Source organism: Cricetulus griseus, chromosome 5, assembly GCF_003668045.3.
Source record: "Cricetulus griseus strain 17A/GY chromosome 5, alternate assembly CriGri-PICRH-1.0, whole genome shotgun sequence".
Classification (NCBI taxonomy): Eukaryota; Metazoa; Chordata; class Mammalia; order Rodentia; family Cricetidae; genus Cricetulus; species Cricetulus griseus.
Genome location: NC_048598.1, coordinates 89,041,567 through 89,063,796, shown reverse-complemented (window position 1 = coordinate 89,063,796; position 22,230 = coordinate 89,041,567). Strand labels below are relative to the sequence as shown.

Sequence of the window (22,230 nt, the reverse complement as noted above, 5' to 3'; positions counted from 1 at the left end):
TTAATTATATTCCATCTGACTGTGTTTCAGAGTGCAGACATGAAAGATACCAGATATTCTGAACAACTGTTTTGGGCATGTGGGAGTTACTGAGGGTTCTATTCAGTATTCCTGTTAGGGAAACTGAGGGTAAGGGAACTCCCATTTTTCTTTAAAAAAAAAAAAAAGTACTACATACTTTGCATGTAGGCTGCAGAAACCCAGAGTTTTTCTTACCTGCCACTGGTAGGAGTGCACATCAGTACAACCCTTTGCAAAGAACTTGGGCACTGAATGTTGGGCTTTAAAAAACTATGTGACCAAGCCTGGAGTAGCAGTGACGACAGCTCACGCCTTTAATCCCAGCACCTGGGAGGCAGAGACAGGTGGATCTCTATGAGTTCGAGACCAGCCTGGTCTACAGAACGAGTTCCAGGACAACCAGGGCTACACAGAGAAACCCTGTCTCGAAAACAAACAAACAAACAAGAAAAAAACAAAACAAAACAAAACAAAACAAAACAAAACAAAAAACCTATGTGACCAGTGCTAGACAGACAGCTCAGAGGTTAAGGGTACCTTCGGAGGACACAGGTTTGGTTCCCAGCACCCACACAGTAGCTCATAACTGCCTGTAACTCCAGTTCCAGGGGATCTACACAGTTTTCTAGCCCCTGCAGGCATCAGGCATGCACATGGCACATGTATATAAATGCATACACTCAAACCTACCCACACACGTACAAACAGACCTGTGAGAGCTAGGGTTTAGTTCAGGGGTTCCAAACTTCCTGATGCTGGGTCCCTTTTGCTACTGTTATGAATTGTAATGTAAATGCCTAATATATAGTATATAAGGTAGGTGACCCCTGTGAAAAGGTCATTTAACAGCCCAAAGGGGTCAAGACCCAGGTTGAGAACTTCCAGTTTAGTTCAATGGCATGTGGAAGGACTTGGGTTTGATCCCCAGCACCAAAACAACCTCACTTATTCTACATTGAGACAATCATACAAATGTATCATCAACGGGCCCAGGCCTGATGGCTCTTGCCTGGAATCTTGGGCCCTGGGGGTTGGAGGGAGGACTAGCAAGATTTCAGGCCAGCACTGGCTACATTGAAAATCCCAGACCATCCCAAACTAAATAAGATCTATCTCAAAAGAAAACAAAAATGAAAATAAAACTCAAAACTCAAATACACCATCAAGGAATTGTTTATAATAATAATAATAGTAAGTTAGTTGCCAGAAGGAATTAATTGATCTTTAAAGAATTTTATATATTTTACACCTTTCGGGTGGCCAAAGGACTGTCTGTAGTCATTAATGCAATGACTGTAAACATTATAAAATGGCACTGAAAGTTTCAGGCATTAGGCTAGCCTGGCCCCAGTTACTTGGCAGAATGCACTAAGGCAGTACCCTGGTCAGCCCAGGGTTCCATGGGAACTAAGTTGCACGCAGGTATAAAGGACCCCTTTAAAAGACAGACCCCGCCCACTTATGCTCTCTTGTCCACTCTTACTCATTTACTCTCTCCTGCCTTCCTCTTGCTCTTTGCTCTCCCCCTTCCTCTTACACTGTCTCTCTTTCTCTTCTGTTTCCTCTCTCTCACCCTGTCTTTCCCCCTCTCCCTCTCCTGCCCTGTAATAAAGCGTAGTTCGAGTTCTATCACTCTGGCGCCGGCTCCATCTCGAGGTTTCTTTTCTTTTCTAATTTTTAAACTTTTACAGAAGAACAGCAGGCCCCGAAGCTTTGATGTGCTAATGCACAGTTAAAATGCAGCAGACAACAATTCCAGCGCTCAGGGCACATAGATCTCTGTGAATACCAGGCCACATGCACACAGTGCACACACATACACTCAAGCACACATGCATACATTAAATAAATAAAACATGCAGCTAATGTATGAATTAGGATTAATGTAAGAAAGATCATTGCATATGAAAAACCAGGAATTATGAGCCAAATTGCTTTCACTGGCATTAGAAAAGTACTATGACATGGTAGGGTGGTCGATTATTTAGCTAGCATTGTGGAAGTCTGTGACTTAGTAAAGTGGTCGGTTATTTGATGCCATTGTGGAGATGCTGTGGTTGGGGGTGGTTATTTCTTTTCTAATGCCTTACAATTTCTCAAAATACAATAATATCTTGTCAGTGGAAACAAATTTGATGTTAAATGATCATGATTTCTCTATTTGACAGCAAATGTATTTGCAATACATTCTGTATTTCTTTGAACTTGACAGCCCTATAAGGATTAAGGAAGGGATTGGAGAACCGGGAAGAGCAGAGAGACAAGTGATAGTTTTGGGCGGTCTGTGTTGATCACATATAGGAGAAAATGCCCTGGATATAAGTACTAGAGTGTGGTATCCAATCTATTAAGGAAAGCTGTCTCATCCTGGCTGTTCCTGGATTTAAGGAATGAGTTCAATTAAAAACCAAGCTGACAGCTTGAAATTCCACAGGGAACAGAAAGTAATTAATAAACATGGTCAGACTGAATAAAGCAGAAAATTGATTTCTGCTTGGCTGGAACTTGGAAATTAGGGTGATGAAGGCAGAGTCCAGTTCAGGCTTTTCACGGTTGAGCCAAACTTGTGGATAATGGATTTTGAAAAAAATAATTTCCAGTTATAGCCACAGATCTACTAGGATTTAAAAATAAAATGCCTATCCTGGCAATTTTCTTAAAAAGTCATCTGTGCAACTTTTCCAATGGTATTAGCCTCAGCAGAGTTGTGTTTCCCTGTCCAGCTGGGAGTGTGAAGCATTCCTGAGTGATACTATCTGACTAAAACAGGGAGAGAAAACATGAAGAATGACATAGGAAATTTTTTTCCATTGCAAAGTGACAGAAAGCCATCCTAAATCACCCTGAGCAAAAAATAAAATAATGTAAAGGTCAGTTGGTGGCTTGGTCTGTTTTCCATTGCTGTGACTAAACACCACAGACTGGATAGGGTATGTAGAAACTGTTCTTAGGGTTACCATTGCTGTGGTGAAACAAGTGACCAAAAGCAACTTGGTGAGGCAAGGGTTTATTTCACTCACAGTTCCATGTGACAGTTCATCATCAAAAGCAGTGAGGACAGGAACGCAAACAGGGCAGGAACCTGGAGGTAGGAGCTGATGCAGAGGCCATGGAGGGACACTGCTTACTGGCTTGCTCCTCATGCCTTGATCAGCCTGCTTTCTTATAGAAGAATCCAGGACCACCAGTCCAGGGATGGCACCATCCACAATGGGCTGGGCCTTTTTCCATCAATCACTAATTAAGAAAATGCTCAACAGAACTGCCTACAGGCTCCTATCATATGGAGATATTTATTTATTTATTTGGAACCAAACTTGAAGAAATCTTTATTAAATACTGGCCAGGACCATGGATGCTGGCCAGGTCTGTATCCAGAAGTTCCCAGAGTATGGCATCCAATTAACATTAGTCAGGGACTATAAAGGCAAAGGCTATGTACTTCCCACCTTCATCCAATCAGGGGCATACATCATGATGTACTTCCTGCCTGCATACCTCCTATGTAAGTGTGGTCAAGAACAAAGCTTGTTTGCAGAAGCAAAAACAATCAGTTTGATATCTGATATATGAATGACCCCCAGCATTCCAGGAAGCTATCTTGGGCAAGTGGGGCTTCCAGGCTAGAGGCATTTTTGTTCTGGAGTCATTTTCTTAATTGAGTCTCCCTTCTCTCAGACAGCTTTACTTGTGTCAAGTTTATATGAAACTATCCTGCACAACTGACCCCTTATCAATTTGACACACAAAACACGTCACTATTAAGCCACAACATTTCCTTTCTCACTCATCCCCAAGACCTCTCATCAAAAAACATGAATAGCTTTAAAATCCCCAGTCTTTGCAAATTCAAATCCATTAAAAGTTCAGTCTCTCTAAAATATCCAGTCTCTTTAAAAATCCAAAATCTCTTTTTAAAAAGTTCAAAGCCTTTCAGCCGTGGGCTCTGCAAAAAATCAAAAGTTAAACACTTTCTTCAAAAGGGAAGAACCAGGGCACAGTCACAACCTGGACAAAGCAAACCAAACTCCCAACAGTGTAGACAACTCAATTATCTGAGATTCACTCACTATCTTCTGGGCTCCTCCAAAAGACTTGGGTCACTTCTCCAGCTCTGCCCCGTGCAGCACACACAGCTCGTCTTCTAGGCCCTGTGGCCCCACACAGCAGCAGGCTGCTGCTGTTCTTGGTGGTCACCCCATGGTACTGGCATCTCCAACATGCTTGGGTCTCTGCTGCAACCAGACTGCACTTTCACCAGTAGCCTCTCCCGGGTTCTCTTCACAGTACCAGGACTCAACTTCTCTGCATGGCCCCTCAATCCTGGGCCTCTAACTGCCATGGATGCTGCACGTTCACCAATGGCCTCTCCTGGCCTCTCACAGTGCCTAGCCTCAGCTGCTGTCTGTGACCCCTTCATGCCATCAAAACCAGTTCCACCTGGGTGACTCTTACACATTACCAAGTCTAGCTGCCAGCCCGAGGTGGAACCTTGAACACCTCTGGAGCACTGCTTCTGTATGTCGACTTTCAGGGAATAACTTCCCAGAAGATTTCACCTCAGTGACGCTGGTCTCTCCTTAATCACCACTAATTTCTCAGCTCCAGCTGACTGGCTTTAATTATCCCAGTAATATAAAGAGGTTCTGGCCTCTTGTTAATCACAGCTGATTCTCCAGCCCAAGCTGAAGACACCACAGATTCTTCATACAAATGGCCCAGTAGAGTCTTTGATTTCCTCCGAAACTTCACAAGCCAGGCCTCCATTCTCTACACAGCTCTCAGCATTCTTGTCCTCAAAGCTCCAACACAACAGCCCACTGAGCTCTCAATACGCAGTGGCTCTTCTATCTAGCTCAGGGTTCCGAAGTCCTCCCACAATCCTCCTCAAAACATGGTCAGGTGTGCCACAGCAATACCCACTCTCCTGGTACCAACGTCATTGAGGTCCCCTCCTCTCAGATGACTTTAGCTTGTGTTGATTTGACTTAAAACTAGCCAGCACAGCAGGTTTTATTGTGGTCATCGCCTCCTCCAATGAGGGCTCTTTAGGCTGGGGGGCTCCAGGTCAGGTAGGCATATCCGGGAGGCACTTCTTGCTGATGTGAACTCTGATGTCATTAGGTAGCTCAGGCTTGTCACCTGATGAAAACATCTTTCCCTTAGGAAATGGCAGTCACATTGGATGAGGACTCAATGCTTACGGCCTTATTTAAACCGTAATCACCCCCCAAAGGTCCCACATATAATAGATTACTATCTCACAGTGCTGATGAAATCCCAACATAAACATAAACATTAAAGGGGACACTCGAGGTGGTATTTGTTGGTGTATGCACTGGAACTGTACCTGGGTGTGGCTTTACCTCCATCCCCACCCTTCTGGCTTCTTCCCTTCATGAGCTCAGCCAGCCGCAGGAGAACTACATACACATCTGCCTCCTCAGCCAGGGCGTGTGAAAAGGCCAGCTCTTCTGATTGGCCAGATTAGGTCATGTGACTGTCCTTGGGCCAATTACCAGGACTGAGGAACAGGAGGTTCTCCACCAGACCACCTAGGTTTGGAGAGCGAGGCTTCATCCCATCCAAGACATGGGAATGAGTTTAGGATAGGCCAGGGGTTCTGACCCTCTTACCACACCACTGAAACAAAACAGATGGCTTTTGTAGTTTTGGAGAAAAGGGATCTACATGTGCCAGAAGCTTGAAAACTAGGAAAGGAGTTTTCCAGAATCCTGTACCTTTTGAGGCCGTTGGCTCCCTCCTGTTTCACTTGTATGAAGTTGTTGTCTACTTAGGTCAGCAGCATGGAGAGACATGCGTGGCCTCCTGTAACTAGAGGTTCTTTGTCTTGGCTGATCTCAAGGCCCTTCAGCCCCAAATGAACACACAGACTCTGTATTAGTTATCAAACTGTTGGCCAGTGACTAGGGCTTCTTATCGGTTAGCTCTGTCCTAATTATTAACCCATTTCTGTTAATCTATGTATTTCCACGTGGTCTTGGCTTATCAGAGAACACCTGATGCTTCCTCTCTTCCTGGGCTCTACATAACAACTCTGTCTACATTTCCCAGAATTCTCCTCATCTCCTAGTCCTGCCTATACTTCTTGTCTGGCCAATCAGCCAATCAGTGTTTTACTCATCAACCAATAAGAGAAACATATACAGAAGCACATCCCCCATCAGTGTCCTAATGCCACTGCTGCTTATGTAGAGTCCATGAAGTTAAGCTTGTCTGTGATAATGTCATAAGCAGGGGGAGATGGTTTCTGCCAGCAGCCAGTCCAGTAGCCCAAGTTCCAGGCCAGAAGTACCAATTCAGATCCCAGGTACCAGTGAGAACCTCCTGCTGCCTCGTTCCCCTAGAAACAAGGAAAGACTGTGCTGAATAAACCTCTTTTCTCAAATGACCCTGCCTGTACTATTACTGAGTTACAGCAACAGAAAACAAACTAGGGCTGTCACTCTCCTGCAAGACGCTTCAGCTCCTGCTTGTTTATATTTGTGTCACCCAGAACTCACATTCTCTGGTAAGGCTGCCCAGGCCTGGGTTCAGTTGGCATAGCCTAGCTAACCTGCCTAACCAGAAGCTCAGGCCTCACTTCCTGTCTTGTTCAGAAAGCAGAATCACCCAGGTAGATCTTGGAGTTGTGGTCAGATTCTAATTGTAAAAAACGTGTTTGGCCCCTGGCAGGTTTGCTTCATCCCTGCCACCAGCAAGCAGACAGATCTCCTCCTTTGAGCTTGTCCATCAGAGTTTATACAATTCCCAGAACTCCCCACCCCCACTAGGATCAGGCCAGCCACAGGCCTCCAGCCTTCCTTCATACTACTTATAACTTAGGTTTCTGCATGTATAAATTGGTATTTGGGGGACCTGGGAGATGGCTCTGCAGGTAAAGGCACCTGCTGCCAAACATGACAGCTTGAGTTCAATCCCCCCAGAAAACCAACTCCCTCAAGGTGTCCTCTGACTTCCATGCTCATGCTCACAGACAGACAGACAGACAGATTCACAGGTGCATGCGAGAACACACACACACACACACACACACACACACACACACACACACACACACACACACTGGATGAATAAAGTATAATATAAAATAGACACTTGGGACCATGTGTCTATTTCTGCCCCTTCCTTGCTTCAGTGTGGTCATCTGAAAGTTGCCTTCGCCTAGGAAAACACAGGAACCGATGACGCATTCATTTCCTTTATGCTGAGATTAAAAAACAAAACAAAACAAAAACAAACCCTCAGACCAAAAGCAACTTAGGTGAGCAAAGGATTTATTGGTTTGAAACTTCCAGGTTACAATCCACCAAGGGAAGTCAAGGCAGGAGCCTGAAGCAGAAACCATGGAGGAGAGGGTGCCGCTTGCTCGTTTGCTCACTGTCTCTCTCTCTCCCTCCCTCCCTCCCTCCTTCCCTTCCCCCTCCTCCCTCCCTCCCCCCCCCTCTGGCTCATGCCTAGCCAGCTTTCTTATACAACCCAGGACCACCTGCCCAGGAAGTGGCACCGCCTACAGTGACCTATGCTGGCCTATTGCAATGAAGACACACAAGATAATCCTTCATAGACACAGCTACAGACTGACCAGATTAAGACAGCTACTACTGAACTGAGACTCTTGGCTGAGCCAAATTGGTAGTTAATGATAACTAGGCCAGGCTATGTGCTTTAAAAAAGAGATTCTTCCACTATGTCACTCTGGTAGACCTAGTACTCATCATTTGGCCAACCTGGCCTCAAACTCTGGAAAAATCCTGTTTTAGCTTCCCACATTCTGGGGATTACAGCACTCACTACCATGCTTGGCTTGAGCTCTTTTGATTTTTTTATTTTATTTATTTATTCAGGTTTTTGTTTGTTTGTTTAGTGTTTTGTTTGGGACAGCGTTTCTCTGTGTAGCTCTGGCTGTCCTGGAACTTGCTCTGTAGACCAGATTGGCCTCGAACTGAGAGATCCACCTGCCTCTGCCTCTGCCTCCCGAGTGCTGGGATTAAAGACGTGAGCCAGCACTGCCTGGCTTCTTGAGCTCATTTTATTTTGAAGAGGAAGAGCTTAGGTCTAAGTACTTGTATTTCTAGTACTGTGCTCCTACGCCTAGGTGCTGAGTCACTAGATGTAGCCTTTCTGAGCTTCTCTTTGTCACTTGGGCAGTGGACGGAACAATACCACCTGCACCAGGCTGCTGTGAGGGTCAGATGGGAGCATATATTCAAGGAGGCTCCGCCAGTCTGGGTAGCAGCAAGGATGGAGCAGCTCTCCTGGGGCACCTATGATGGGCTGTAGGGTCTCTGCTGAAGCAGGCTGGAGAGAAATCCCACCTGCTTGCAGAAGAGAAGACTTCACAGTGACAGACTGGCAATACATGGTGACATTCCACGTTTACATCTGCCATCCGATGGTAAAAAAAAAAAAAACCTTTCTCAGTGTTCACATACAGACAAAAATCAACAGAGCAACCACTGAGAGAGTTGACTGTCTCCTCTCTCACTGTCTCCCCCGACAGGAGGGTATGCCAGTGTCTATTAGCAAGCACCTTCTGTGTTGCGTGAATGAGAATTCTCACCTGAGACGTGAAACATATAGACTTTCTCCAAAAAGGGGGTTTAGCAAAGTCAAGTTGATTAGAGTAAGATTTAGCTCTTTATCTCTTGTTAGAAGTTTTGTAGCCGGCCAGTAGTGTCACCAATCTTTAATCCCAGCACTAAGGAGGCAGAGGTGGGTGGATCTCTGAGTTCGTGGCCAGCCTCATGTACAAAGTGAGTTCCAGGACAGCCAGGGCTACACAGAGAAACCCTGTCTCGAAAAACAAAACAAAATACTTTGCTATATAGTTTTTCTTGTGTATTTACATATACTTGCTTATCTTAAATTTCTAAGTAAAATATCAAATTTTACAATATAGTACAGATATTTCTTGCTATCGATGGGGCATCAGTTCCTGGAGCACCTCAGACATGAAACTCCTTGTATGCTTAAGTCCCTCATATAAAATAACACAGTGCCTGCCCCTCGCTTGCAAACAGTCTCCCATATACTGAGAATCATCTCTAGATTCTTTATGGCACCTAATACAATGACAAATGCTGCCAAAACTAGTGGCACTGTGTTGCTTGGGGTACAATGAAAAGTATGTGTTCAGAACAGACATATTTGAAACTATGTTTTTGATCCTCCGTTTGTTGACTCTTGCATGTGTGGCCTGTAGAGACAGATGCACTGAGTAGAGGAAAATGATTCCAGTTCCCTTCTTGCGTGTTAGCAGGAGCATGCCCCAGTCATCTTCTAATACTAGTCTCTGCTTGAGTGACTCACAGCTTTCTCTCCTTATCTCTCTGTCTATTTATTTCTGCTTTCTTCAGGGCATAGCCCAGACTTCTGTCCCGTTGACTTTGCTGTCCCACCCCATCTCCACGCTTCTCCCTACAAACTTCTCATGATAGTATCTCCCAGTTCTTTTTTAAATTTTTGTGTACCCCCCATTTTCGTGTGTGTGCGTGTGTGTGTGTGTGTGTGTGTGTGTGTGTGTGTGTGTGTGTGTGTGTGTGTGTGTTTGCATGTGTGAGCTGTGTGAATGGGGTGTGTGTGTGCATGTGTGTGTGTGTGTGTGTGTGTTGTGTGTGTGTGTGTGTGAGTGAGAGAGAGAGAGAGAGAGAGAGAGAGAGAGAGAGAGAGAGAGACAGAGAGACAGAGACAGAAACAGAGACAGAGCACATGTTTGGGTGTGTGTACAATGTGGAGGTCTGAGATAGATGGCAAGAATTTCCCTTGATTGTTCTTCCATTGTATCCACTAAGGCAGGGTCTCTCAGCCAAACCCAGAGCTCTCCAGGGTAGCTGGTCTTACTAGCCAGGGTCTTCTGGGGACCCACCAGCATTTATCTGGGATTTGGGCGTCTGAACTGTATTCCTCATGATTGTGTGGCAAGTGCTCTTACTGCCCAGCAGGCTCTCCAGCCCATATGTTCCTTTTCCGCCACAGCTTGCTTTGTTGTTGCTCTGTAGTTCTTATCCCATTACTTTCATTGAACCAGTTTCATCATTCTTGCAATTAGATCACAGCACCCTGTGGTCAGTGTTCCTACACTTAAGTTTCTGATGCTTCCCAGAATCCCTCACGGTATCACCTTGTATACAGCAGGCTACAGTGAATGTGTGAGGGTTTAGCTATTCAGCTTTGTTTGATATTATGTATCAGTTCCAACCACCAGGGACAATACATGAATCAGAAAGGGGAACAGAACAGAGCCCTTCTGTTAACTTGAGAAGAGTGAGCTCTTCCAGGCCTGCTAATCGCCTGGTCTTTTTGGACTTTTCCATGAGTTAGATTAGCACAGGCCGGTTACTATTTTCATTTACTTTCTAACGCAGCAGTTATCCCAACAGAGTTGAAATGAACGGTATGCCCTCTCTACTTGTCCCTTTTGGCCTGCCTTGACTTTCCCTGTCCCTGCTTCCTCCAGCTTTCTTGCCTTGCAAATGACTCCTCTTCCTTCTGCCCAGCCCAGTCCAGATACATTTCTTCAAGGGGCTTCTTGGGGACCCTGGGACCATATCAATGTATCCCCTCACACCTCAGCCATCCCCTTTGGGTGACATATACTCTGTATATCAAATTTTATATTTTTTCTGGTGAGGTAGATGTTCCCCACTAAAATATAAGCTATGAAAATGAGAAATGTATGCTTCTCTGCCACCTATAATTCAGTTCTCCCAACACAAACAGCAGAGGGGTCTGTTGTTTTTCGTTTGTTTGTTTTTGACACAGGGTTTCTCTGTGTAGCCCTGGCTGTCCTGGAACTTGCTCTCTAGACCATGCTAACCTTGAACTCACAGAGATAGCATGCCTCTGCCTCGTGAGTCCTGTGCCACCCCACCCGGCTAGAAAATCTCCTTTAAATTGCAGTAGGATTAAGAAGGCATGGATTTGTTTCTATGCTGTAAAAGGCCCTTTAGTGGGCAGTTCAGGCCAGCCCCCTCCTCTGCGCTACTCCATTGAATATTCTGGGTGTTTTCCTAGCCACAGACAGCAGAGGACGTGGGATCAGTTGGTGGGACGAGGGCAGGGAAAAGTGTGTCTGTTATCCCCTAAAGGAGGGTCTCCGAAACGGTACCTCTCTGCCACTTCCCACTCCCAGCCTGATGTAACTCATGTGGTTGCACCTACATGCCTGAGAGGTTGGAGATTAAATTTCTGTTTACACATATGCTCCAATCCAAAATTGTTCTAATGTTCCCAAGTAGGAGAGCAGCTTTTGGGAGATGGTCATTTTCAGTGACATTCCCGGGTTCTAGCCTGTTGCCTGGAACATGGTATGTTGGTTGAATGATGCAACTAGAGGAACACTTACGTATTTGTTTTCTTGGATGTTGTAAAAAAAAAAGTATGACAAAGTATGACAAACTAGGAGTTTGTTATACTCGGTGCAATGGATTTGAGAAGTCCTGGGTCAAGCTGTCGCTCGGCTGCTTTCTTCTGAGTGTTGTGAAGACCTACGCTCTATGTTTTCTAGCTGTGGAGCTTGCTGGAACGCTTTGATATTCCTTATAAATCTTTCTCTCCTTTTGTCTTCATGTGGTGTTCTCTCTCTCTCTCTCTCTCTCTCTCTCTCTCTCTCTCTGTGTGTGTGTGTGTGTGTGTATGTGTGTGTGGAGTGTGTATTTGAGTGTGTATATACATGTGTGTTCAAATGTCCCATTTTTAACAAAGGGACACCAGCCACACTGGGCATGCATTCACTGTGAGGACGAGACCTCAATGAAGTAGACCCCATGTCCAAGTAAAGTCATATTCTGAGGTCCTGGGAATTCAGAATTCATAGAACTTAAGAACACTTGAGGTGTAGGTAGAGATAGCACGCACCACCCAGCACAATGGAGCACAATTGAGCACAACACGAATTCACAGGCTGTGTGAGCTGGGACACCAAGTCCTGCCACACAAGCTCCAGGCACTGGACTCTGCCACTCTCATTATTGCTCCCAAGAAGCCACCACAGGCAGATGTGGCTGTCCTGTCCCCTTAACCGGGAGGAGCAGTTGAGGGAGGCTAGAGATGTGTCATTGGCTGTCCCAACCCAAATCAGTAAGTCAAGCCTCAGGGTCTTAACCACTCTAGAAAAAGTCACAAAGAAGCCCCTGCTTTCTGAGTCTTTTGCAGCAAGACTGTAGCTCCTGCCTTTGGTTTCGTGCTATAGTCCAATTGATAGCACTTCACAGGGATGCGGGGGCCTGGCTGCTAGCCGGACCCTCCCTGGGCACCAGCCAGCCCCGTGTTGTTGAGCCTTGTTCGTTCTTCGCTGGTGTACTCAGCTCTGCCTATGTCCTTCCCCCATGCACAAGCTCCTCTGCGCTCAGTCTAGATTGCCCTTCACTCACCTGTGTAACTCCCACAGCTCCAGCTGGTAAAGGTTACCCTCATTAGAAACCAAAGGGGAAAGGTGGATCCTTGTCATCAGCCCCCCCCCCCCGCCCCAACCCTCACCGGAGGAATTGTGCATCATGAAAAGTCTCTTGCCGCTTCTGCTGGCCCCAAGTTCTGGGATTCAAGCCAGGTGGCAATTCTGCCCTCCCCTGGGGCCAAGTGTCAATAGAGCTGGCTAGTTTTATATCAACTTGACACAAGCTAGAAAGGAGGGAGTCTCAGCTGAGAAAATGCCTCCATAATGTCCACCTGTAAGGTGTTTTCCTAATTAGTGATTGATGAGGGAGGGCCCAGCCCATTGTGGGTGGAGCCATCCCTAGGCTGGTGGTCCTGGGTTCTATAAAACGCAGGCTGAGCAAGCCATGAGGCACAAGCCAGTAAGCAGCACTCCTCCATGGCCTCTGCATCAGCTCCTACTTCCGGGTTCCTGCCCTGCTTGAGTTCCTGTCCTGACTTCCCTCAGTGACTGGAAATGTAAGCTGAATAAACCCTTTCCTCCTCAAGTTGCTTTGACATGGTGTCTCAACACAGCAATAGTGACCCTGACTAAGACATCGCTGCAATCAGCTTTGGAAAACTCAGATACCAAAGCGGGGCCAAAAAGAAAGCAAGGCTTAGGGATCACTTCTTTTGACTATTTGAGAGCGGCTGGCTGCACTATTGAACCACACATCTCCCTTCCTGACCACATCACACACCAGGGGAACCAAAGCTCCAGGCCACCTCCTACAACACAGTGATATGGCAGTCTTCTGTGTAGGTGTCAGAAGCCTCAACTTTAGAAGGGTGGGACACAATACAAATGGTCACTTTAAAAGCCTCCTCTTTGAATGAGGCCGAGAACTGGCACACCTCCAGCTACCTGTCCACCTGTGCTATCCTTGGGGGAGGGGGCTGGTCGGGGGACTCTGTTGCAGGAATGATCTCACCTGCTACAGTTATGGTTTTCCATGGCATTCCTGTAGCTTTGGAATACACTTTGGGGACTACATCCCCTTCCCTAATGTTACCACTGGAAGATTCCATCTGTCTGTCACATGTGGCCGTACTTTTTTCCTGTTTCATGCCTTGCAATTCAGACCACCACTCATGCAGGGCAGCTGCAGGATGGCAACACGAACACATCGGTGCTTCGCTGGGGTTATCACTCAGACTCCCAAGGGGTTCCTGACTTGGCAACTCAGGAAAAAAAATCACTTAGGCATAGGGGAAAGTGGGCAGGATTCAGCATTACAGTTCATGCCAAAGGCAGGGCCCTAGATTTGGAGTGGACGCCACACTTGGCATCATCTTTGGCCAGTGAAAGTCTCCACAGTCACAGCCAGAAAAAGAAAAGGCCGAAGAACTGGCCTCTGCCCATTTCTCGAGGTTTTTACTTCTTCATTCACTGTCCCTCGATGCAGGTTCAAGGGAGAGTTGACACCATGTAGAGACCTTCTCCCCAAAGATGACCTCTGTCATGTGTGTGCATCATTTTGAGGCATTAGCGCTTTCATCTCAGCTGTGACTTATTAAAATGATACGTTTATTAAAAGAACAGCTTCCATCACCTGTCCCTTGGTGATCAGACTTGTCCCCAGCTATTAGTAACAGGCCGCTTTCGGGGCAGGATAATTGCATTGCTGTTGCACCCACCAGCTGCATGGGAGCCTTTCTCGTAAATCCCTCGAGGATCTGTCATCCAAGCACTTGTTCTGCCAAAGAACTGCAAGAGTCCTACTTAATGGCAGGTTCTGTGCTGAGCATATTTGTGCTCTGACCTTGTGCTGATTTAGCTAAACCCTTCCTTCCTTCCTTCCTTCCTTCCTTCCTTCCTTCCTTCCTTCCTTCCCGCCTTCCCTTTATGTGATTTCCATATTCACTCATCTATAGCCTAGCTGTGCTTTTTCATGCTTTGAGAGTGTTTTTGCTCATTGTAGGGAAATTAGAACATATAGATCATTGCCGGGTGGTGGTGCATGCCTTTGATCCCAGCACTCCTTTGATCCCTGCAGAGGCAGGCAGATCTCTGTGAGTTTGAGGCCAGCCTGGTCTATGGAGTGAGTTCCAGGACAGCCAGGGCTATGCAGTAAAACCCTGTCTTGAAAAACCTTCCGGGTAAGATCAAGCATAACATCTGTTCATATCTGTTTAATATCTAATAATCCTCTACCTGAAGAGGGCTCTTGCAGTTGGGGAATGGAGTAGGAGCCAGTTCGGCCCATTCCACAGTTTGGCCTGTCATTTCAGTGACTCTAAGAATGGTGTGCCTCTTTCTGGGACTTGAAAACTTACCCACTGGACATGGTAGCCCATGCTCAGCACTCAGAGGCCAGCAGAGGGCTAGGAGTTTGAAATAGGCATGGCCTACATATCAAGATCCTGTCTTGAAAAGCAAAACAAACAAAAAGCTCTTTTATAGTCATAACAACACTGAGTCAAATTACTTAACCAGGAACCCATCATGAGTCTCTTAGTTTATTTCCATTTTTTTTTCTTTTAGAAGCAATGTCACTGTCCTAGATACTTATGCAAGTCACATTCTTTATCAGGATGAATGCCTAAGTGTGGAATGGTTAGGTTAAAGGAATACACATTCATTTTTATCTTTTAAAAGTTGTGTGTATACGTGTATGTATCTGTGCACATATGAGTGCAGGTACCCTCAGAGACCAGAAGAGGGCATCAGATCCTCTGGAACTGGAATTACAGGCAGTTCTTAACCCCTGTGTTGATATCCTGGGAACCCAACCTGGGTCTTCTGCATGATCAGTAGCAACTCCCCCCCCCACTATTGTTTTATTTTCTTCTTTCCCCCCTCCTCCCTCTTCTCTTTGCAGTACTCATTAACCATTGAGCCATCTCTCTAGCCCTTTTATTCTGTTTTTTACTTCATATTGTGAAAACACAGCATATGGGTTTGGGATATAGGTCTGTGGTAGGATTCTCATCTAGTCTCACAAAGCCCTGGGTTTGATCCCCAGCACCACAAAAAGCCAAACCCAAACAGCATCCAGACCTGGACGTGTGGGGCAGAATATTACAGAGGATTCTCCTCTGCCCACTCAACAGTGATTTGCTCCTCCTGGGCGTTTCCCCACAGTCTCTCCCATCTCCAGTCTATCCCTTCATTTGTTTTAGGAGCAGGGCCAAGATAGTCTGCCAGAAAGAATCATTCTGGTTTTTATCCTGTTCCACCCACCCTAGCAACAAGCACTAGCTATTTGAAAACGGGAGAGAGATTCCTGCATCCCCACCCCAGCTACCTCTTTGTCTCTCTTTCTCCCCCCACCTCCGAGCTGGTGTGTGCCTTTTAAAGCACTTTGATCAAATCCTACTTCTGCCATGCTTGCTAATCTTTAGGTCATTTTCTTCCTCCCCTCCTCACTTCTCTACACCATCCTCTCTCCTTTTCAATTCCTTTTTTTTGCAGAACACAAGCTATGTACAGCACTCTCTGTCCTTGAATACCACTGTGGTGGATTGAAAAAAATGGCCCTCAGAGGGAGCAGCCCTATTAGAAGGTGTGGCCTTTGGACACATGGGGAAGGGCCTAGGTCTGGCCCAGGATGATGTGGTAGACTTTGGGGAGCCCCTTTGGAGGGCCTTACCCTGCCTGGGGAGTAGAGGGGGGATGGCTAGGGGCAGGTGGGATGTTGGGGGGAGGGGAGGGAGAGGGAGAAGGGATTGACATGTGAAGCAAGCTTGTTCCTAATTTGAACTAATAAAATAAAAAAAGGTGTGGCCTTGTTGGAATGGGTGGGGCCTTGTTGGAGTGGGTGTGGCCTTGTTGGAGTAGGTGTGGCCTTGCTGGAGTAGGTGTGGCCTTGCTGGAGTAGGTGTGGCCTTGCTGGAGTAGGTATGGTCTTGTTGGAATAGGTATGGTCTTGTTGGAGGAAGTGTGTCACTGTGGGGGTGGGCTTTGAACTCTTCTCAAGCTTCACTCAGTATGATAATCAGTTTACTTCCTGTTGCCTCTGAGTCAAGATGTGAGGACGCTCAGCTCCCACACCACGCCTGCCTGAATGCCTCCAATAGAAACCCCAACTAAGACAACCAGCACCAATCCTCCTCTTTATTTGGGAAGAATACCACCTTTATCTGTTTCAGTTGGAAGTTAGCCAGTTACAAATGCGTTTTCTCATTGAATATTTGCATTTCCTCCTTCATGAACTATCCTGTGTCCATTTTCCTTTTGAGTGTTTGCTGTTTTTTTTTTTTTTTTAAATTTCCATTTATGTTTCCCCAACAACATTGTGCTTGCATCAGTGAATTGCTGGGACTACTTTTTCAGACTCAAAATAACAGACAATAACCTTCATAGGAAAGTCAGTATGCTTTCTAAGGCCAGCATCAGAGTAGCAATTCAAGACTAACACTCAGACCGACAAGCACTTCGGGCAGGCTGGAGGCCCACGGATGCAAGGGGTACCGAGTGTAGGGCAGGAGCCTGCAGGCACCGGGGATCCCAGTAGGAATAAAGAGAAACACCTGTGTTGGCCAATTTAGTTCCACCTAACATAATTGAGGATGGAGCCTCAATTGAGAAAAGCCCTCTATAAGATCCAGCTATAAGGCATTTTCTTAATTAGTGATTGATGAGGGCAGGCCCAGCCCAATGTGGGTGTTGCCATCCCTGGCTGGTGGTCCTGGGTTCTATAAGAAAGCAGACTGAGCAAGCTATGGGAAGCAAGCCAGTAAGCAGCTCCCCAACATGGCCTCTGCATCTGCTCCTGCCTCCAGGTTCCTGTCCTGTTTGAGTTCCTGTCCTGACTTCCTTCAATCTTCAATAATGAACAGTGATAGAGAAGTGTAAGCCGAATAAGCCCTTTCCTCCCCAACTTGCTTTGGGTCGTGGTCTTCATCGCAGCAATAGAAACCCTAACTAAGACACACATGCCCAGGCTACTCAGCTTCTTCCCCTCCTCTCATGGTTATACCTGGGGCAGCTAAGGCAGATAGCATGGGTACTACTCTAGTTCCTTTTACTTTTAGGTCACACATATATAAGATCCTGCAAGCCCCGATCTGGGAACTTTCTGGCACATCATTGATAATGTGTTTATTTGTAGAATGCCTTAAAATACACCAAACATTAGTGAAATGAAATCTCTCTCTCTCTCTCCCTCCCCCTCTCTTTTTAAAAAATGTTTTTCAGCATGAAGGCCCTGGACCAGGTGAATATAATTTGAAAGCACCCCCAGTAGGTTCCGTTACTTCTTGTTTTCGATCTAAGGTCCCCAGATTCTTGCCTGCTGGTACAGTAAGTATCCTAAGAGAGACACTGTGTGTGTGTGTGTGTGTGTGTGTGTGTGTGTGTGTGTGTGTGTGTGTGTGAGGAGTGTGTGAGGAGTGTGTGAGGAGTGTGTGAGGAGTGTGTGAGGAGTGTGTGTGTGTGTGTGTGTGTGTGTGTTGGGGGGGTGTCTTAGGATTCCACATGTGTGTGGGTTGTCACACACAATGTAGGTTGTATGGAATTCCCAAGGCTTGCTCTTAGGTAGACCAAGCCTGGGAATTATTTTTAGAAAATAACATCATAATTATTACCTCTATGACCTTTTCTGTTTCACATGGGAAAGTTTCTATCCTCCTGGTGATAGTGTCTAGCAAGTCTGGAAGATGTTTGGAGTTAGGTGCACTGGGCAGGAAGGGATGCACTTGTCAGCCTTTCCCAGGGTAAGTGCTCTGTCTTTGGGTACCATAGGCTGCAGGCGTCTGTTGAAGGAATTACTTTCCTGACACATGACACACCTTGTACCACTAGAAACAGTTTGTTGTTCTCAAAATAAGTATGTTTTCCTATTCTTGGTGATAGATCAGACATAGGGACTCCAAGACCTCCTTTCCTAGGGCTGATGGCAGTTGGTCCTTTGGATGTTAACCACCACCACTCTCCGGGGTCTAGATGCCACCCTGTCATAGAGGCAAAGGGCATTTCCTCCGAAGGATACTCAGGTCTCTCGAGAGGCAGCATGGACCCACCCCGGAGGAGAGGCTTTTTAGATGTCCCAGTGCAGCTCTCTGTCTCAGAATCAGCTGTGCTGTCTTCCCTCCCTTTGGTATTGGGTTATCCCCTCCCTGATACTCAGGACAGTGGATCACAGCCACTTGGGTGGGTAAATGGACCACATCCAGAAGCCGGAGACTTTCTTGGGAATGCTTTACAGGGGTCAGGTCCCAGCTATACTTGGGAGGCCTCGTTGCTTCCAAATAGTGTCATGGGCATGGAGGAAAAGGAAGGCATATTTGGAGTCTGTGTAAATATTAACTGTCTCTTTGGGACTGTTCTAGAGCCTGAGTGAGAGCTATTGGCTCTGCTAACTGAGGGCTTTAGTTTCTATGTATTGGTCTTGATTCAGGCACCTGAAGCTAGTAACTATTGCATATTCTGCACATTGGATTCCCTCTTTGACAAGAGCTTCATCTGTATAGAGGACCAAGTCAGGGTTTGCCAATGGCTAATCTGAGAGACCCGGATAAACTGCATAACTACTCATGAGGCCCTCCTCACAAGAGTGGGCAGGTTCCCCTTCCTCTTCTGGTAGATGAGAAGTCTGTTAGCCAGAATTAGGATGTTTGTCATGTTATGGTTTATGGACCTTAAGGGGACAGCCAAGAGTAAACTTTTGGGTTTCAGGAACTAGGATTCCAACAACACTGCCCTTGGCACCCAGGCTCGCCCTTTGCCACCTGATCTAATTCTTTACTTAGGTATCCTACAGGCTAAAGAAGAGGGGCTTTGAGCTGCGCCCTATCTCTCAGTTATGGACCATGAAACCTGGGCTGAGTAGGTGACCCCAAGGCAAGGGCTGTCACCTTCAGAATGTGGACTGCAGAGCAACTGTGCTACACAACTGGTAGAGGAATCATTGTTTGGAGAAGTGATGCAGACACTCAGTGTAATGACAGACAGATGGACAAGTGGCTGAGAATTTTCATACTTTAGTAGTCTCAGCACTGTCCAAAACAGACATATGACTGGGTCTATAGGTCAGGCCTTTCTCATGATAACCAAACTCCCAAGAAGTCCAAACAAATTCCTAGAAAGTGCAGTGTCCATGAAGTAGGGGCTGGTGTCTGGGGTTGCTGTCGTCCAGTAGGAATGACAAGGTGTCAGCCTTCTGAGGGGTGGTTTTGTGTGTGCACCTCCCCCATCTCTTGTTCTGTGGGTCTGCCGGCCCTCCAGGACTGCTCACTCTCTCTCATTGCATTCCCGTTAACAGCACTAATAAAGGCTTCCACTTCCCTTGACGTGTGGGCCAGGACTTGATTAGATTTCCAGGCTGCTCCTTTGCTTTTGGCCAAGCAAACATCCTGCCTTTAGGAAGCAGCTCCGTAGGCAGCTGACGTCAGCTTCCAGGCCAACTGCTCTGTTCCATGCTCGGGGGTGAGGCCATTTTCATCTACTGCCTCCCAAAGAGAGAGAATGACCAGCAAGGCAGGGCAGGCATGACCAGGAGTGAGAACAGTGAGCGACAGTGATGGAGCCAAGATGCTGGGTGCTGGCTGGGCACAGTGCTGTCTGATTTGACAGGGTTCCCATGAGCTTTATGACCCCCCCCCCCACCAGGCAAAACCACTGTATAAATTGGTGGCTTGGGGTCATACAGGGTACTGGCGCTAGGACTCAAACCCAGGTCTTCTGGGTTTGGAAACCCTTATCATCAATGTCCTTTTCCCTGTTCCTCATTGTGTGTGTGTGTGTGTGTGAGAGAGAGAGAGAGAGAGAGAGAGAGAGAGAGAGAGAGAGAGAGAGAGAGCAAGCATGCATGTGTGTGTGAGAGAGAGAAAGCAAGCATGCATGTGTGTGTGAGAGAGAGCAAGCATGCATGCATGTGTGTGAGAGCAAGCATGCATGCATGTATGTGTGTGAGAGAGAAAGAGCAAGCAAGCATGCATGTATGCATGTGTGTGGGCCATAAGAGGGCATTGTCCCTCCCTACCATCCCCCACCTATTCCTCTCAAGCAGAGCCTCTCTCTGAATGTCGAGCTCACATTTGTCCCCTAAGCAGGCAGCCAGCAAGCCACAGAAGTTCTATCTCTGGAGTTACAAGCACACTCAAGGTCATGAATACCTTGTTCCTTGGGTGCTGGGATCTCAACTCAGTCCCTTCCGGTTGCACAGCAAGTGCTCCTGACTGCTGAGCCTCCTCTGACGCCCCTTCTTCCTCATTTTTTTTTTTTTAAAGACAAGGTATTACTGTATAGTCCAGTTGGGTCTTGAACTCAGGACCTTCCTGGCTCCCCCAAGTGCTAGATTTACAAGTGTGTACCACCATCCCCAGAAAACCCTACCCATAGCCACTACACCGATGTTCTTTCATGGGGCCCAGGATAAAGACTCCTTGGCTTTCAAGAATGTGTGTGTGTGTGTGTGTGTGTGTGTGTGTGTGTGTGTGTGTGCATCTTCAACATGAGAATCAATGACCAAAAACTTGTCTAACCTGAGGAAAGGGCATTCAGTTCTGCTTTAAAGGCTTTGACTGAATACTTGGCAAAATGTTTTGTTTAAGAATTTCAACAACCAGGCAGTGGTGGCGCACGCCATTAATCCCAGCACTCAAGAGGCAGAGGCAGGTGGATCTCTGAGTTCAAGGCCAACCTGGTTTACAGAATGAGTGCCAGGACAGCCAAGGCTGTTACACAGAGAAACCATCTCAAACAACCAAAAAAAAAAAAAAAAAAAAAAAAAAAAAAAAAAAAAAAAGAAAGAAAAAAGAAAAAAGAATTTCAGCAAAACAACACATGTCTAAAAATAACCATTCAGGCTGGAGAGACAGCTCAGGCTAAGAGCCCTTGCTGTTCCTTGCAGGGGACTCGTGTCAGGGGAATCTCACAACCAGGAGCATGTGCGGATGCCCACAAACACACACACAACTGAAAGAAGCTAGTTATGAGATCCCAGGGCTAAGATACACCTCACTCTACCATCCTACCAGTGATGGCAACATGGGAAGCAATTTGGGCTTTTGACTTAAGACATGTAGCTGCAGAATCCAGTCTCTCCAGCCACTTGCTGCTAGCCCAGGGACAGTGGTCAAGAGGAAGATGGCATCCTCTGTGATGACAGGAATTTCCTGGGCCAGTGTCACTGGGAGAAATCACACTTCGAGGTATCTGGAGAGAGTGACCCTGCCCTGACCCCCAGCAGTGTGAGCGGTCACTGGCTTTCCTGCCCTTGACCTGGTACCTCCCAGCCTCACAGTGCTTTCAACAGGAGTCCCCTTGTTTCCCAAGACACACTCTTTCTCTCTCCCTCCGAAGGGGACAGATCAGCCACACATTGTCCAGCAGCTGGACCCAGAGCTTAGACTGTCCATCTCACCAGGGCCCTTTTGTGTGTGTGTGTGTTTTGTTTTTGTCTGTTTCAGAAAACACCGGGTCCAGGATCATACACAGCTTCATCACAGTTCCCAAAACAGTCCCCAACCATCGCCAAAATGGGTAGAGAACACAGCCTCTTCTTCAATAACACAATTGGCTTTTAAAATAAAGCAATATTGGTGCCAAGCTACTTCGAGCTTTAGCAAGTTCTTATATCTAGAGAGATCTTGCCCATTTCTGTTTTTGAGGGGTGGACCCCACATCAGTTGCCTGGGTGACCATCCTGAACGGTCCTAGTCTGAACAATCAGTTGCTCTGCTTAATCCAAGAAGACAGACATCTGTCCCAGAGACTGGCCCTGGCTGTGCCTTGAAGCAGTGTGCATGGCGGATATGTCCAGGCTGTGTGCCGCATGGCATTCTCTACCATGCTCATGTTGAAAGATGCCCACATCCCCTTGAAGG

General features: G+C 46.6%; 1 protein-coding gene across 1 annotated transcript in view; it reads left to right on the top strand.

Moving 5' to 3' along the window:
• The window catches only part of Stpg4 (sperm-tail PG-rich repeat containing 4), a 52,545-nt gene extending 30,547 nt beyond the window's left edge, over positions 1 to 21,998 (top strand). Inside the window, exons 6-7 of the mRNA XM_035444930.1 lie at positions 17,600 to 17,704; positions 21,814 to 21,998. Coding sequence (XP_035300821.1) covers positions 17,600 to 17,704; positions 21,814 to 21,930 — 222 coding nt within the window. The 3' untranslated portion in view covers positions 21,931 to 21,998. The remainder of the gene's footprint in view (positions 1 to 17,599; positions 17,705 to 21,813) is intronic.
• Positions 21,999 to 22,230: the final 232 nt, after the last annotated feature.